At 44.2% G+C, this 13,006-nt stretch overlaps 2 protein-coding genes across 2 annotated transcripts; both read left to right on the top strand.

Moving 5' to 3' along the window:
* Positions 1-273: 273 nt before the first annotated feature.
* Positions 274-1,106, top strand: LOC136463675 (disease resistance protein Piks-1-like). Its single transcript, XM_066462649.1, has 2 exons — positions 274-382; positions 532-1,106. The coding sequence occupies exons 1-2, from the start codon at positions 377-379 to the stop codon at positions 892-894; spliced, it is 369 nt and encodes a 122-aa protein (XP_066318746.1). The 5' UTR covers positions 274-376; the 3' UTR covers positions 895-1,106.
* Positions 1,107-9,733: 8,627 nt separating this feature from the next.
* LOC136465798 (heavy metal-associated isoprenylated plant protein 47-like) lies at positions 9,734-10,505 on the top strand. The gene is made up of 2 exons (XM_066464393.1): positions 9,734-9,909; positions 10,032-10,505. Exons 1-2 carry the CDS (start codon positions 9,904-9,906, stop codon positions 10,503-10,505), a joined length of 480 nt encoding a protein of 159 aa, XP_066320490.1. The 5' UTR covers positions 9,734-9,903.
* The last annotated feature ends 2,501 nt before the right edge of the window (positions 10,506-13,006 follow it).

The following is a 13,006-nucleotide window of genomic DNA, read 5'->3' as shown; positions in this document are numbered from 1 at the left end:
TAGACTTGGCCATGCCTACAAATAGTGAAGCCAGAAAAAAAACTAATGATACTAATTATGAAATATATTGAACTGATCCATCTAATGATACTAATTATACATTACAAATATTAATACTTCTTATATATATTTGATCAAATTAAGTTAAAAATATGTAACTCCTTAGAAAGTGAGAATAACATTTATTTTAAGACACAGGAGTAAGACCCAGTCATCCATCGATATATAATAAATACTCCACGGCACGGGACATTGCTAGCAGGACATGAAACTCTTGCTCCCCCCACTTCGTCTCTTTCTCCAACAACCTACAGCTCTCTCACAAGAAATATTTCCCCAATTCAAGGACCTTCGCACAGCTCAGAGCCTCAGCAAAATGAAGGTACACATGCCATAGCCTCCTTGATTGTTTGCAGCTGCAGCACGTAGTAGTGTTTTATTACTAGCTTCGTTCCAATAAAGTTTCAGATGAAAGCCTGAATTATTATATTATATTAATGTTGTCGGCGCATGTCCTGGACCTTGGTGCAGCAAAAGATCGTGATCAAGGTGCAGATGAGCTGCGACAAGTGCCGGTCCAAGGCCATGGCGGTGGTGGCGGCCACGGGCGGCGTCGACTCCGTGGCGCTCGACGGCGAAGGCAGGGACAAGGTCGTCGTCGTGGGCGAGCGCGTCGACTCCGTCAAGCTCACCAGCGCGCTGCGCAAGAAGGTGGGGCCCGCGCACCTGCTGCAGGTCGGCGAGGCCAAGAAGGACGACAAGAAGCCGCCGGCCACCGTCGTGCCCGCGTACCCGCCGCCGCACTCGGTCACCGTCGTCTACGACCACCCTGCCGGCTACTCGTGGTACGGCTACCAGCCGCAGCAAGACACCACCAGCTGCTCCATAATGTAGAGACAAGTAGACGACAGACCATGCATACGTATGTACGGTCGTCGTACGGATAGTATTTATTGGAGTAAATATTCTAAGTTCGTTTTTTTTAGTTTGCAGCACTACTCTTAGATTTGTATACGGCTGGACTGTGCAACTCCTGGTTTTCCTTTCACTGGGTTGAAGTGGACACCATATTTTAGAAATGTAATATGAAGTCCTAGGAATTTTTATGAGAGAAACAATCACACATAATACTCTAAATTATACTATCAAACATGTTCGTGCACAACAGTAGAATGTACCGTTTATTGTATGGTGCTCATGCCAATAATAATAAACAAGTACGGCTGATTTTTGTTAAATTTAATTGGGCTTGGACCTACCTTAAATCAAATAAATTTCAAGACCCATAATAAATGCTTGTGCAATAAGGATTAATCTCGTATGAGAAATAGACATGAGACTGACTCAACTTAAATAATTAAATGCCTATTGTGTTGACTTATTGTGAGTTTAAAAAAAAGAGATGAAAAGCGGGCCACATGCCTGCACACGTGCCGCAACAGACCGGGCTCAGATGAGTAGGGCATGATATGAGTGGAGGCATGGAGCGACGTCGACAAAGGTTTTGCAAGCCCAAACTCAAAATGAGAAGGGTGAAAGTGAGAGACGACGAACCAAAAAAATAAAAAACTCAAAATTAGAACGGTAAGAGTGATGGATGATGAACCAAGAAAGAAAAACTTAAGATGAGAAGGGTGAAAGAGGGAGGATGACGAATCAAGAAAGATAATAAGAGTGTGGAATATGGACGGACATGTGAGAGTGTGACAGAAGAAAGAATTTTCCTTCTTTAATATTAACCGAAGAGGAGAGTGAGAGTGAGGAAATGACGCACCAAAAAATTGAAAAGCTCAAAATAGGAAGGGTGAGAGTGGGGAATGATGACAAGAAACAAACGATGTGTGAGTGTTGGACAGACAGAGCAGAGGGTGAGACGGAAGAAAGAAATTTTCTTTTTTACTACTTTATTATTCTTTCCAAATTGCAAGTCTGTTCTATATATCTAGATAAATATAGTATAGGTCTAGACAACAAAAATCAAAATGGCTTACAATTTGAGTGGAAGTTATATATATATATGGATCCGGAAAGCTTGGGTTCTAGATGACTAAGACAAAGGTCCAAAACTTCAATGGTCCCTGTCTGATTGGAATTTGGAAATCCGAGAACAATTGGAGCAAGTTCTAAGTCAAACATTCCTCTTTCGAGTAACAAGTGGAGCCCAGTTTAATAAAAAAAAATGCTCGCATTCCGACACGTAGTACGTATACATTTCAGCATTTTGCAATCACTGGAGTTGACAAGTCAATAAGCTGGTTCCCAGTTCAGAGGAAGAGAAGTATGCACGGCCTCACACGGACAAATCCTTTCACGTGCGAGCCCTCGACGCTGACCCACGAGGACCAGGTGCCTATGAATCTTCGAGTGAAGTGATGGAGGGATTTTGTTGGGACCAATTCCCTCTACCGCTCTAGTACGTGGCTACATGCCAAACAGGGACCAAATATTAGCTCATTACTCATTACAGTTAAAATAAAATTTCTAATTCTGCGTCTAATTGTATCATTATCTCACTTCTACTATTATTAAGCCACCAAGAATTTCTTAGATTTCGGACCTTTTTATTTTTGTTTTGCTGTTTTTTTTTCGGCCGAGGAGATCGTTCTGATTTAATTTTGTTTTTCCCATATCCTAAGGACCGTCCCAATTAGTCCGATTTTATTTTTCGGAAATGCTACAACAAGAGTGTCCAGTCCTCTAAAAAATATCGAATGGACACCAAACTATCTCACCCACTTATTCTCTACGTTAATTCTTATCCACTCATTTCTCAGCCTTCCACCAACACCATCTCTCGCTCTGCCTCTTCTTTAGACTTCCATCCACTCACGGCTCGCCTCACTCCATCCCGCCGCACCCCCTTCCTCCACCGTGCTGTGCGCTTCCCCCCATCACGCCGCGTGCCGATCCCCTGCTGCGCCTTACTCCATATCGCTGGTCGCGGCCGTGGTGTCATCGGGCCACCACCAACCTGACGCCACTAGTAGGAGGTCGTCGTCAGCCTTTACATCGTCTCCTGCGGCAAGCCGAAGACACCATGACAGGAAGCGAAGTCCGACAGCGGAGCTGTATGCTGGGCTGTTGTTCTCGACGTCCTCCTGATCCGCGCTTGCTGGCCACTGCAGTTACCCATAAGGTAGGCCATGGCCACCGGCGACGTTGTGTTTAAGTGTTTCAGGCGTTTTCACACATGTTGCAAGCCTATGTTTCAAGTATTTCAATTGTTTTAGATGTATGTTTTAAGTGTTTCATATGGATGTTGCATATGTTGCAGTGGTTGCACACGTATGTTACAAGCGCCTGTTCCCAATGTTTCATCTATTTTTTCAGACATATGTTGCAAGCGTGTTATGTTTCGCACATATGTTGCAAAGTGTTTTATCTGGATGTTGCATAAGTTTGCAATGATCTTCAAGTGTTTTCAGTTGTTTTTTTTCAAGTGTTTTCGGACGTATGTTGCAAGTGTTTTAGCTGTTTCTGACATATTTTCCATGTGTTTCATCTAGATGTTGCAAAAGTAGATCAGGATGTTGCACATGTTGCAAGTAGACGAGGGAAGCAGGGGCAAGCGGAGCGGTCCCGCAGCCGCAGGAGGTCCCCACGTGCGTGTGGGAAGCGAGGCGGGCGAGGGCAGTCCCCATGGAGCGACACAGGGGAGCAGTCGGACAGGTAGGTGAAAGAGCAGGCAGGTGGGCAGCACAGCAGACCATGTGGCACACAACAGGGGGCAGGAGCCGAGAGTCCGTCCACTCCTCCATTCCGCCCTGTTCTACCGTTCTGTTTTTTGTTTTCCGTTCTGTTCCTCCAGCTCTATTTTTTTGTTTTTCTCCGTATTGATTTGTTTCAAGCTCAAGCAAATGTGGAAATAGAAATAGCTAGTAAGATGAATAATATAATACTCCCTCCATTCTAATTATAGGTCATTTTAGCTTTTTAGATACACAATTATTATGTATTTAGACATATCTCATATCTAGGTGCATAGCAAAAAGCTATGTAGCTGGAAAAGCCAAAACGATATATGATTTAGGACAGAGGGGTGTAACAAATATACAATTCCATTTTTTTTGTTTTTTCGTCATGTTTTTTTCTTGGTTCAAGCAAGTGTGGAAATGGAAATAGGAAGATTAATAATCTTGATCTATATCTATACTAAAAGCATCAGAATGCCTAGAGGGGTGGTGAATAGGTGTAATATGAAATGTAAAAACTTTTGCAGCGAATTATATCAGGGTATTAGAATTTTCGGTCCCAATTGGAATTTCCACACTTGCCAAAAATTTCGGGGAGGACCAAACTATTGAGCCCCAGAGGAAAATGAACTAGCTAGGGTTATGAAAAGTAAATTGCTCAAATGCTAAATTGATTTCACCACACATGTAGGCCCTATTCGCTTGTCTTATAATACGTACTTTTCAGCTTGTTTTTTTAGCTGGAACAGTATTTTTCTCTCACCATAAATTAGCCAGAACAATGTTTCGGCTTATTTTTTCAGCGAAGCGAACGGGGCCGTAGAGATGTAGTACAAAGTGATTCCACGTTTTTGCTTGCTCCACCACCTACACACAATATATAGATCTGGCCACCACACTAAATAATATAAAATATGAAAACACAAGGTCACAAGCACACGGGGACACAAGATTTATCCGAGGTTCGGCCACATCACAAACTTGTGCCTACGTCCCCATTGTTCAAGCGACCACAAAGGCCTTTAGAGTCTCTTTCAACACCCCTCTTTTCCTAGCAACCACAAAGATCAAGCCGGGAATATCACTAGAACAAATAGGTAATACAAACTTCCGGGAGCAAATCACCAGCAAGAGATGAGGGTATCACTAGGCAACACCTAGCCTGTTAGGGCTCCAAGAACCCACGAGTAACGGAACAAAAAAAAACAAATCACCGGCGGGTGCCACAAGTGCTCGAGAGATGGATCTTACTCCTAGAGTCACAAGCACGATGAACTCACTCCACTAGTAGAGAACAGACCTTTGATCCTCGGCCAAAATGGGCTCTAGTCCCGGAATTTTTTGCGCCCGGGACTAGAAATACCTTTAGTCCCGGTTGGTGGCTCCAACCGGGACTAAAGGTCCCTGCCCAACGGCTACTGCGCTAGACAGAGGTGGCAGGGACCATTAGTCCCGGTTGGAGCCACCAACCGGGACTAAAGGTATACTTTTACTCCCGGTTGGTGGATCCAACCAGGAGTAAAAGTCTACTCCCGGGCCGTGGCTGCGCCCGGGGTTGGAAAGTTACCTTTACTCCCGGTTGGATTCACCAACCGGGACTAAATGTTCTCCCTTTATATATTGGCCGTCTCCTTCTTCCTCCCCGAGCCCGAGCTCAGCACATTTTGAAGCTCACTGCACTAGTGTTCTTGCTTCCTCCCTCCCTCCATTGTTCCTCCATCCATTCTTCGATTCCTCCGTCGATTTCTTCGATTCCTCCGTCGTTTCTTCAGTTGTAAAGGTTACCAATCTCATACTCTCATTTTTCACCATTTTCTTATGCCATTTTGTTCACTATATATATTTATGGTTCTTTATTGTGGTTTTTTTCATTTGTAAGCAATTTGAGCTCAAAATCACTTCAAGCTTGCATATTTACATGAAAGAAGGTTAAAGTATATATAAATATAAACTTAGAAAATAGTTAGAAAATTATAGCAAATCCGTACTAGTTGAACTTGCGGACCGTGTTCAGCTCGGCGAGCATGTTCTCTGCCGAGCGGTAACGGACGTCAAGGAGGAGCTTTGATTCTACGAGGGAGAGCGACAACGGTCGTGGAAGACCGTGTTCCCTTCCTCGTAGAATCGGAGCTCTTCCTTGACCAGGTACGGTGCCGTCCGGTGGAGAAATGCTCGCCGAGATGATCACGTAAGCAAGGTCAACTAGTACGGATGGTTATTTATTCACATGTCCCGATATCATCGCAGTAGTCTATCAATCACCATACCTAAACGTAGTATATATAAATATAAACTTAGAAAATAGTTAGAAAATTATAGAAAATCCGTATTAGTTGAACATGCGGACCGTGTTCATCTCGACGATCATGTTCTCTGCCGAGCGGTAACGGATATCAAGGAGGAGCTTTGATTCTACGGGGGAGAGCGACAACGGTCGTGGAAGACCATGTTCCCTTCCTCGTAGAATCGGAGCTCTTCCTTGACCAAGTACGGTGCCGTCCGGTGGAGAAATGCTCGCCGAGATGATCACGTAAGCAAGGTCAACTAGTACGGATGGTTATTTATTAAAACATGTTTTTGAGCTATAATGTATTAAAAATGAGTATAGAGATCTAGATAATTTTATAGTTTCTTAATTTTATTTGTTTATAAAAGGAGAAATTTATAGTGTATTAAAAAATGAGTATAGAGAGTAGATGGCAACTGCTTCCGGGTCCTCGGCCTCTCATGGGTTTCCAAAGCGACTTAGGCCGGGCCTCCCTCTCATTCCATGCGGCAAGTGTCGTGATGAGACGAAGATTGTGATGGAGTACCGAGTGAAAAAGGAGGGTCCCAACAAGGATCGTATCTTCTACAAGTGTCCGGATCGCAATGTGAGTTATTTTATTGTATTTAATGATTATGGTTAGTTTATACCTATTTTCATGATGGTTGTGATTAAAGTTCTAATTTTTTGTTTTAATTTCAGTGGGATGGCAGTGGACGATGTTCAGGCTTCTACTGGGAGGAAGAGTATGTTGAACTCGTGCAAAAATATCTTGCACAACAGGCAGATACGGCGGCTAATGAGGCAGTGATCCAGCCGAAGAAGCCCAAAGATGTTGCACAATCGGGGGATCTGTCTGTTTTAGTTGAGATTGGTCGCGAAATCCTTATGCTCCTTAAATGTATTTTTGCTTTAGTTCTTTTAGTGGTAGTTGGGATTGTCTACATTATAGCGATGCTTTCATAAATTTGTATCTTTTGTGGTGGCACGCATGTTGTATAAATAATTAATTATGATCTAGGTTTTAATATGGTATTTATGTCATGTAATGCAGATGAGCCATCATTGGATGTATAATGCTGATCGCCGCTCCCAAGAGTTCATTGACGGCGTACATTCTTTGTTACGTGCGGCCGAGGCAAACAAACGCGATGGTTTCATGTGCTGCCCATGTGCCATATATAAGAATACGGTGGAATATCCTTGCTCAAGGACTCTTCATTCACACTTGTTCAAGTCGAGTTTCATGCCAAACTATATTTGTTGGACAAAGCACGGAGAAACCGGTGTTGTAATGGAAGAAGGTGAAGAAGAACAATGGGACGACAATGATATTATTCCCGATGGTGCGTGCTTCAATGATACTGCAATGGGAGAAGCTGAAGAAGAGGTAGCCGCAGAAGATGAGCCGGCTAATGATCTTTCTCAGGTCATTCATGACGCACAAAGAGAATGTGAAAGTGAAAAGGAGAAGATCAAGTTCGAGCGGATGCTAGAAGATCACAAGAAATTGTTGTACCCAACTTGTGATGTAGGGCAGAAAAAGTTGGGAACCACACTAGAATTGCTGCAATGGAAGGCAAAGAATGGTGTATCTGACAAGGGATTTGGAGAGTTACTAAAAATCCAAAAGAAGATGCTTCCGAAGGACAATGAATTGCCCGCCACTACCTACGAAGCAAAACAAGTTGTCTGTCCTATGGGGCTAGAAATAGAGAAGATACATGCATGTCCTAATGACTGCATCCTGTACCGTGGCAAAGAGTACGAGAAATTGGATGCATGCCCGGTATGCCATGCGTCGCGGTATAAGATCAGGCGAGATGACCCTAGTGATGTTGAGGGCGAACGTCCGCGGAAGAAAATCTCTGCCAAGGTTATGTGGTATGCTCCTATAATACCACGCTTGAAACGTCTGTTCAGAAACAAAGAACATGCAAAATTGTTGTGATGGCACAAAGAAGACCGTAAGGTAGACAATATGTTGAGACACCCTGCTGATGGGTCCTAGTGGAGAGCAATCGACAGAGAATTCCCGGAGTTTGCAAATGACGCAAGAAACTTAAGGTTTGCTTTAAGTACAGATGGTATCAATCCTTTTGGAGAGCAGAACAGTAGTCATAGCACTTGGCCTGTTACTCTAAGTATCTACAACATTCCTCCTTGGTTATGCATGAAGCGGAAGTTCATTATGATGCCTGTGCTCATCCAAGGCCCGAAGCAACCTGGCAATGACATCGATGTGTACCTGAGACCACTTATTGACGAACTTCTCATTTTGTGGAATAAAGAAGGTGTACGTGTGTGGGATGAGTACAAACAGGAACACTTTGATCTGCGAGCATTGTTGTTCGTAACAATCAATGATTGGCCTGCTCTAAGTAATCTTTCAGGACAGTCAAACAAGGGATATAATGCATGCACACACTGCTTCGGTGATATTAGAGGTGTATTCTTGAAAAAATGTCGAAAGGTCGTGTACCTTGGCCATCGTCGATTTCTTCCTGCAAATCACCCCGTAAGAAAGAAAGGCAAGCATTTTAAAGGGAAGGCAGACCACCTGACCAAGCCTCGCAACCGAACCGGTGAGGATGTACTCGATATGGTCAATGATGTGAAAGTCGTCTTTGGAAAAGGACATGGAAGCCAACTTGTTCCGAACGACGCTAACGGTCACGCACCCATGTGGAAGAAGAAGTCCATATTTTGGGACCTACCCTATTGGCAAGATATAATAAGCATTCAATTTAACTTGGCGATAAAAATTTATAGCAACTAATCAGATCAAAGTTTGAAAATTTAAATATAGATTCATAATGTCATGAGACATAGGCTTCAACAAAAATCACCATAAATTACACTAAGGTTTCAACTAAATGCTTATTGAAGATATGTGGAGGTGCCATTGCATAGGGGAAAAACCTTGGATGTGGTCTTATGGGTGAAAAAAACATTTAAAACAATAATTGACAAATTTATCATAATTGTATAGATATTTCATAATATTTATATGCAACTTGTGTTAGAAAGTAAAAAAACATGCAAATTAATATAAGTCATTTTTTTACTTCTAAGTATTAAACATGAACATCTCATGCTTATGTCTTTTAAAATTTTTGCCCTTGTGGAAGCAGGGTTGGATGGACTATTCCATGAAACGCCTAGCGCGCTCATCAGAAGCGTGTCATTTATACGGTAAAACTCTTCTTCTTAATTATAATCATACGCAAATCTTTTGCCTATTCGAGAGGAAAAAAAAGACCGTGATTAGTTGGGACAATTGCTCCCAAGAGAGGGGAGCTGGCCGGATCGGAACAAGCAATAGAGGAGGTACATAGCGACGTGCTATCATCAGTACCTGACCCATTTGCGCCCTTGGCCACCAACCTCAGGGAGCACAAAATCTTTGTTGAACAATGCAATGCAAAGCTAGCACCGCCGGTTTTCATGCTCGCGCCAGCCGCCAGCAATGAAATGAAGCACAGGCGAACCCATAGTTTTTCATGTCTTCTCTTGGTCGAATAAAATCGCATTTTCCCCAACCATTTCATTAGTTTAACATCGTTGATGCAGAAACGGTTGTTATAGGCAGCGTGCTTCGTGGCCGCTGACTTGTAGTACTATCATCAGCCATCACACCATGGGTGTGCGTGTGCTCTGAAACACGGTTTCCACAGCCGCAGCGCGTTGGCGGCAATTAATGCAAGGTCAAGTCATAAACTATAAAACTAATCACATGTGGTGCGGGCTAACAACTCCCAGACAGAGTTTGCCATCACTAGCTGGAGTCCAAGTGCTGCTACCAGTATCACTTTACACCCAGTCAGGCACCCACCACCCACCACCCACCAGGGCAAGCAATTGCTAAGCTCTCCACCCTAGACGGCACTTCGTTCAATTCCGAGGCTTGGAGCGCAATCCGCTCGCCGATCAGGAGAACCGGCGATGAAGGTGAATGCCGAATCATCACTTTCCTCTTCCTGAAATGCATGTCTCCATCGCCATCGTCTTTCCTCTTTTACTACAGTGGTACTGAACTGGGCATACATGCATGCTCTCCGTCCTTGCCGCAGCAAAAGATCGTGATCAGGGTGCAGATGGAGTGCGACCGGTGCCGATCCAAGGCGCTGGCGCTGGTGGCGGCCACGGGCGGGGTGGACTCCGTGTCGCTCGCGGGCGACGGCAGGGACCAGGTTGTCGTCGTGGGCGACGACGTCGACTCCGTCAAGCTCACCAACGCACTGCGCAGGAAGGTCGGATCTGCAGAGATCGTGCAGGTCGCCGAAGCCAAGAAGGAGGGGGGCGGCGGCGACAATCCTCCGGCCGCCACCGCCACCGCGCTGCCCGAGTTCGTCGTGTCGAGCCCGTGGTACTACCAGCAGTACCCGCAGCCGACGGCCGTGGTGTACGAACATCCCGCGGAGGGGGGCACCGCAAAATCAATTGGGTCTATGCTATTTAGCTCTGCAACATGTTTGTGTTGTAGCGGAGTAACTTGTATCTGCCTAGGTGGCTGTTCCTCAGATGGTGGAGGTCGTTCTATGTAAACGGGCTGATCTTTGAACCTGTTTCATGAGCTCATTAAATTTCCATGAGCATGGATCATATAGTCTGAAGCTGGTATTTTTAGACCGAGGTAACAGAGATATAATAATGTGCAAATTAATTTTATGAGTTCTTAGCATAGTGCTGCATAGGTCTTACCTGGAGTAAAATGGTTGGGCCTCTTCGATTTTGAGATTCAAATAGTAAGAAAAGGCGGTGCCACCACTGACATAGAGTGTATCTGTAATTTACCGAGAATGACATTGGTCCATGTATAAAGGACGTACCCAGTGCAGAGAGCTCCCGCTCTGTGCGGGGTCTGGGGAATGGTGTTAGTGGCAAGTCTTACCTTCGCCTGTGCAATACGAGGAGAGTATAGTTTTTTTTATATCTATAACTAAGGAAAATGTAATGTAAAATATTCTCAAGAAATAAGATCTTACTGAATATTTTTGTAAGCATGCAGCTAACAAATATCTTGGCATTGTAGTGCCTCTTCGAGGCATAGGATCACATTTGGACGAGGCAGCAGCGATAAGCCTGGCAAGAACAACAAAGTAGGTCTATGAATCCAGCGGCTGGCAGCCTTCGATGGTAATGCCCAAAGCACAGAATCATCCATCTTAAACTACACAAAGCATCTTTTGTCTTTTCGTACGGTTAAACTCTTCTTAATTATAATGATACGCAAATCTTTTGTCTATTCGAGAGAAAAAAAAAGAAAAAAAAGGCCATGATTAGTTGGGACAATTGCTCCCAAGAGAGAGGAGCTGGCCGGATCAGAACAAGCAATAGAGGAGGTACATAGCGACGTGCTATCATCAGTACCTGACCCATTTGCGCCCTTGGCCACCAACCTCAGGGAGCACAAAATCTTTGTTGAACAATGCAATGCAAAAGCTAGCACCGCCGGTTTTCATGCTCGCGCCAGCCGCCAGCAATGAAGCACAGGCGAACCCATAGTTTTTCATGTCTTTTCTTGGTCGAATAAAATCGCATTTTCCCCAACCATTTCACTATTTTAACATCGTTGCATGCAGAAACGGATGTTATATAGGCAGCGTGCTTCCTGGCCGCTGACTTGTAGTACTATCTATCATCAGCCATCACACCATGGGTGTGCGTGTGCTCTGAAACACGGTTGCCAGTTTCCACTGCCGCAGCGCGTTGGCGGCAATTAATGCAAGGTCAAGTCATGAACTAGAAAACTAATCACATGTGGTGCGGGCTAACTCCCAGACAGAGTTTGCCATCACCGGAGTACAAGTGCTGCTACCAGTATCACTTTACACCCAGTCAGGCACCCATCACCCACTAGGGCAAGCAATTGCTAAGCTCTCCAGTGTCTCTTACATTGCCCCTGCACATCAATCAACCTAGACGGCACTTCGTTCAATTCCAGGCCATGTCAGACGGACACTGTACAACCAGGCCATACCAGACAGATACTATACAACCTTACAGACGTGTCAAAACACAAACAATATTGTAGGCGCCGACATTTGCCGTACCAGGCGAACACGGTAGAGCCTACCAGGTGTGTCTGAACATAAACAGTGTTGTGGGCACCTATAACCGTCTCGTACCCGACAGCGTGGGCAACAAGACTAGGGAGCACACGTATATACTCTCTCTCCCTCTTTCTCTGACTTGTAAGGCCACCCCCTTCAACTGTAAAAGGGGATGAGCTCTCTCCTAAAAGCCTCTCTGGCTCTCGAAAGAAAAAAAAAGGCTAGATGATTCGAGCACTCAACGGCCTGAGAACTCGAACAGATCAATAGTTCTAGAGCTCGAAAGCTATATAGAGCATATGCTCTAATACTTAGCGCACGTTAGATCACCCGTCACTCTTTCCCATTCAGTTTAAAGTCCGACTGGGCCTCTAACACCCCTCCCTTTTCATTCCTATTCGTTTGTAACCCCACAACAAACTTCGAGTACCTGGGCTCAGGAATAAAGTCACCGATCGACTGAAACTGGACGTTGGGCACGTTGCCTGAACCAGTATAAATCCTGTGTCATTGAGTGCTAGGCCACATCCGATCACAACGCACGTCAAAACTATAAATATTTATTTGTTGGTCACTTTTCGCACCGACACAACCTCTAGCCATAGTGTGTGGTCGGCAACGCCGGTGAGCGGTCAGCTCACCTATGCGGGAGATCCCAGGGCCAACAATTGTGCCCGAATAATGACTCCCCAAAGTGCGTTTTGACACAACTAAGGTCATTTAGACTTGGCCATGCCTACAAATAGTGAAGCCAGAAAAAAAACTAATGATACTAATTATGAAATATATTGAACTGATCCATCTAATGATACTAATTATACATTACAAATATTAATACTTCTTATATATATTTGATCAAATTAAGTTAAAAATATGTAACTCCTTATAAAGTGAGAATAACATTTATTTTAAGACACAGGAGTAAGACCCAGTCATCCATCGATATATAATAAATACTCCACGGCACGGGACATTGCTAGCAGGACATGAAA

This window comes from Miscanthus floridulus, chromosome 7, assembly GCF_019320115.1.
Source record: "Miscanthus floridulus cultivar M001 chromosome 7, ASM1932011v1, whole genome shotgun sequence".
NCBI lineage: Eukaryota > Viridiplantae > Streptophyta > Magnoliopsida > Poales > Poaceae > Miscanthus > Miscanthus floridulus.
This window is presented reverse-complemented; position numbering and strand designations above follow the sequence as displayed.